Below are 4,334 nucleotides of genomic sequence, written 5' to 3'. Positions count from 1 at the left end.
GGGGGGGGGGACACTGTACCCCTTCCAGCTACAACTGTCGGGTTTCCGCCAGCTGTCACCCGTGTTTGCTTTCACACCACCAGAGGAACAGCGCACTACTTGGCTGAGGGTCGGCGCAGCCTCGTCACTTAGGCACACGACAGTCGCCGTCAATGACAGGGGAGGTCTTTGTAGTTGGAGCTGTGCACTGCTTACATTTTTAAAGTGAAGTTTAAAAGAAAACGACAAACATTCAGAAGAAGCGGTCACAGCAGCCAAGTTCATACAACAGACCAGTCTGCTTTGTGCACATGTAAACTAAAAAAACACGTCATAGCAGACAATAACAACAAGTAGGGAGCTTCTGCTTGATGGAAGAGTGTTTAGTTTGCTCAGCCAATCAATGCAAACTTGTGTGTGGTTCAGTCACATCCCCTTATGTCAGGTCAGACCCTGGTAAGCTGATAAAGAGCCTTCTGTGAAGATGGAGCTAAAACAGAAAAAAGTAATCTAGAGCAGACCCAAAAACAAACTAACAAAAAGGATGTGTAAACTTATGGAACGATTTAATTCTGAGCAACAATTAGACCATCAGTAGAAAAGGCCCCGGGGCCATGGTAATATTTTATCTGGCCCCCCAACATTTAAATTTGATCAGATCTGGCCCTCCAGTTTGTGAAAAATTAAGTCCCTGTTGCTTCTCATTTAGCTTAAAGAACTGAGCCCGTTTAGTGAAGTCTTGTTCCTTTGAAGCTGAGAAAGCTGAGTTTTAATTTCTCAGTAATCTTTGATTTTGACGTGGAAACATCAGATGGGACCGATCAAACTCTTGTTGATGAATTTGCAGCCAAGAAACGAAATCAGATATCTGACTTGAGTTGATGCGCATCATTAGTGTCAGCTCCAGTGTATGTTGTCTTTTTTATTCATTTTTTCTTGTTCCGAAGTCAATGTTAGCAGCTGTATGGTTGGATTTTTGTTGAGGCCTTTTTAGCTGTTTTTAATAAAGAACCCTAATGAAGTCTTTTTAAGTTTGATCAGTTTTTCTTTGTTTATTAAAGTTTGTTTCTTCTAAATTCTATATCATATGAAACTAGAAAAAAGGTATTTGATATTTCTATATGAATAATTTGACATATTACATTTAACCAGGGTTCATTTATGTATGTTTTTCAATAAATATTGATCAAGATTGGCCCTTGGCGATGATCAAGGTTTTAACTCCCCCCCCCCCCGTGTCACAAAGTTTGACACTTCCTGATCTAAAGGATTCATTCACTGCTTAATCTATAAATTTCCAAAAAAAATACATAAAATCTTTAAATGGTCCCAAAATGTACTGTAAAGCTGTTATCTGTGTCAGAATCTCCCAAATAAACAAAGATTCAAACATTTTAGCAGCTATGAAGAACAGCAGTGTGAATCTTTACTCGTTGTCACGATTCCCTCCCTCATCTGGAGCAGGTGTAGTAGGGCGGGGATCTGCTGAGAGACACTCACTTCTTGGTTCGTTCAGAGTGACAGACTCAATGAAGTTCAGCGGGGTCATGTAGAGCTGGCCGTTGTGCTCCAACGAGCTGAAGAGCCGGAATCTGTTCTCGTAGGACGACATGTAAATGTCTCGGTCGTCCAGGTCGTAGCTCCTCGCCTGCAAGCACACACGCGGGAAGGAGCTGAAACGGGGGATATAATCGTGTCTGAAAGGTGCTCTGTGTCGAGCTTTTCTTGTCGCGAAAAGCGGAGAGGGGCCCGGGCTTTAACTCTGCAAAGGGCCCTCGTTTTCAGCAGATAACGTCCCTGCAACTGCTCCACCTCAGCCGGATCAGAGGGCCGGACGGGTGAAGACAGAGCGAATCTCTCCGTCAGGTGGCACACTGCCAGGTTCCGCTGGGCACCCGGGGAATGTGTGCACCCACCCACCCTACTCACCACCTCCACCCCTCTGCTTGACCATTAAACCCCCCCCTGTAGCCACCCCCCATCCCTCCTCAAATATCAGCTCCTCTGCTAAACCAAAGTGTCCGATTTCACGTGTCCCCGGATAGTTTGGTGGGGAAGACACGAGTCGGGGATCGCTCCGTACGACAGATGTAAAAACGAGAAGCTGATTTTCCTGCAGGGAGTTCAGCGTGAACACCGGACAGGCTTTACCTCTTAGTTTATATCACCGAAGAGTGAACACAAACAGAACAAGCCCTGCAGAACTCACTTGGAATGATGCGTCGACAAGTTCAAACTATTTTTCAACACAAATTTCGCGAGTTATCACAAAAACAAGCTGCGTATCATTGTTCTGCTACATGACCTTAAAGTAAAACTGGGCTAAAAGCCAAGCCATGAAGAGTTTTAGTAACACAAAAACAAAAAAAAGCCCTGCCATAGTTTAAACCCTGAATCTTACAGACACCTTTTCTTATAAATTAGAGTAAAGTTTAGCCCGAGAACCATAGTTTCTAAAACCAAAAGACCAAAAACTACATTTATTTAAAGGCCTAGCTGTCCTGAGAGGAATGCACATTTAAACTGAGATCAGCTTATGTTGAGAAATGATGGTGGTAAATCTGTTTGGGTTAAATCTGGAAAATAACAAAAAGTGCAATTGTATCATGATATCTCATGTGATCTGTTAGAGCTTGTTGTATGTGTTGAGGACGACTGTCAGCTACTACCACACTACATTTTACTCCAGTAAAGATCAATATCTGTCAAACAGCCAGTTGTGGGTTTGCTAAGGTCGACAAGAGAGATCTGTTGGCTCTCAGAATACGTGTTGGAGATCCGTCCCAGCTACTACCACACCAGATTATAGCTCAACATCTGTAAACACATGACCAATCTCCTGGAAAGGTCAAAGAGCTTCCAGTGTACACGTTTTCAGTGACGCTGTCCTTCTTGAACCCGCTGTAGTTTACATGCCGGGCCTCTAGCTGGCGCTGACGCGCGCATACGTGCAGACACCAGTCTCTGGAGGATGAAAGTAGTTCCACCCTAAGTGGTGGACACGGCTGTCTGCAGCGCACACGTTGCAGCTTCCTTTGAAATGCAAACGGGGAAAAGTTAGACTCTGAGACCTGGTTTTAAAAGCTTTCTGCATCAAATCATCGGACCGCTGTCCGATGAAACACAACCAAAACGTCTTGGTTTCATTATTGGTTGGTCTTGGTTGTGTAAACTGGGCCTGAATGTTGCGACAACACCTACATGACAGCGTTTGAATAAAAATTAAACTACAGTCCGAACTGATGGATCTGAACCTTGTTCTGACATTAAAAGAACGAAGCAGAAAACAAACGAGACAGTTCTTACATGTGGGAACAGAGAACAAGATCCAAGATATATATATATAATTATTATTAGATTTAAGCATTGTTGTGACATAAGCAAGACACAACTTCGACCCCCGACTGCGGGAGCTCCTGGGTAGGAAAAAGACAACAATGTTGTGCACAAGATTTAAAAAAAGCAACAACATATAAACTAATCAACATTTGACTTTGATTTTCACAGGAAAATGTAACTTCATAATCATGGATATTTTCATAAATAGTTGTAATTTTAATTACATATTTTCCCATGTAACTGTAACAGATTACAGTTACATTTATTTTGTAATCATGCAACTAGACCAGGGGCAGGCATGAAGAGGTCATTTAACCACTGAATCAGGTGTGTTGGAGCAGAGAAACAAGGAAAACCTGCACGATGGTGGCCCTTGAGGACCAGGATTGCCCCTGAACTAGACGCTCCCCAACCCTGCAAACGATGTACACAGTAAACTGTTTGCCTCACTGTGGCTCCGTGTTCAGGAATAATCCCAATCAGACTGATTCACTTCTTCATATTATTCTGAAAAAAAAACAATTAATTTGCTGCCAATCCAAGGAAGTATGTGAACTCTTTTATTTTTATCCCCGTTGACCTCTAACCTCAGCTTGTGACATTACACGCTTACAATTTTACAAAACAGCTCATGTTTAGCTCAGAGTTGGTGTTTGGTAGTAGCTGAGAGTCCTACCTAAAGGCGTGACATCTCGCGATAGTGCACGATATTTCAGTGTTTGACCAAAACGCCTTTATTTCTCAACACCTGGCTCAAACAGGCCGCTGATGAGGCACGCTGAGGTCAGCTCCAAAGACGCAACAAACGTGGCTTCGTTTGGTCACGTGACCCGACGCGCCTTTCGCGTGTTCAGCACCAAAGGTCCCGGATAGCTCCCTTAAAAAACTACAAATAAAGGCTTTTTCCTGTGACTCCGCGCGACGCTGGCTGTTCCCGTCCCCTCCCTCCGTCTGTGAGCTGGGTGCTGTCTCCAAAGCCCCCCCGTCCCGGTACCTTATCGGCGGCAGAGACCGCC

The 4,334-nt window shown here is 43.9% G+C and overlaps 1 protein-coding gene across 1 annotated transcript in view; it reads right to left on the bottom strand.

Moving 5' to 3' along the window:
• The window catches only part of micu3b (mitochondrial calcium uptake family, member 3b), a gene marked incomplete in the record, with an annotated part of 23,002 nt that overhangs the window by 18,373 nt on the left and 295 nt on the right, over positions 1–4,334 (bottom strand). Inside the window, 2 exon segments of the mRNA XM_025006711.2 lie at positions 1,480–1,627; positions 4,313–4,334. Of these exon segments, the coding sequence (XP_024862479.1) occupies positions 1,480–1,627; positions 4,313–4,334 (170 nt within the window).

Source organism: Kryptolebias marmoratus, linkage group LG9 (assembly GCF_001649575.2).
Source record: "Kryptolebias marmoratus isolate JLee-2015 linkage group LG9, ASM164957v2, whole genome shotgun sequence".
Taxonomy (NCBI): domain Eukaryota; kingdom Metazoa; phylum Chordata; class Actinopteri; order Cyprinodontiformes; family Rivulidae; genus Kryptolebias; species Kryptolebias marmoratus.
This window is presented reverse-complemented; position numbering and strand designations above follow the sequence as displayed.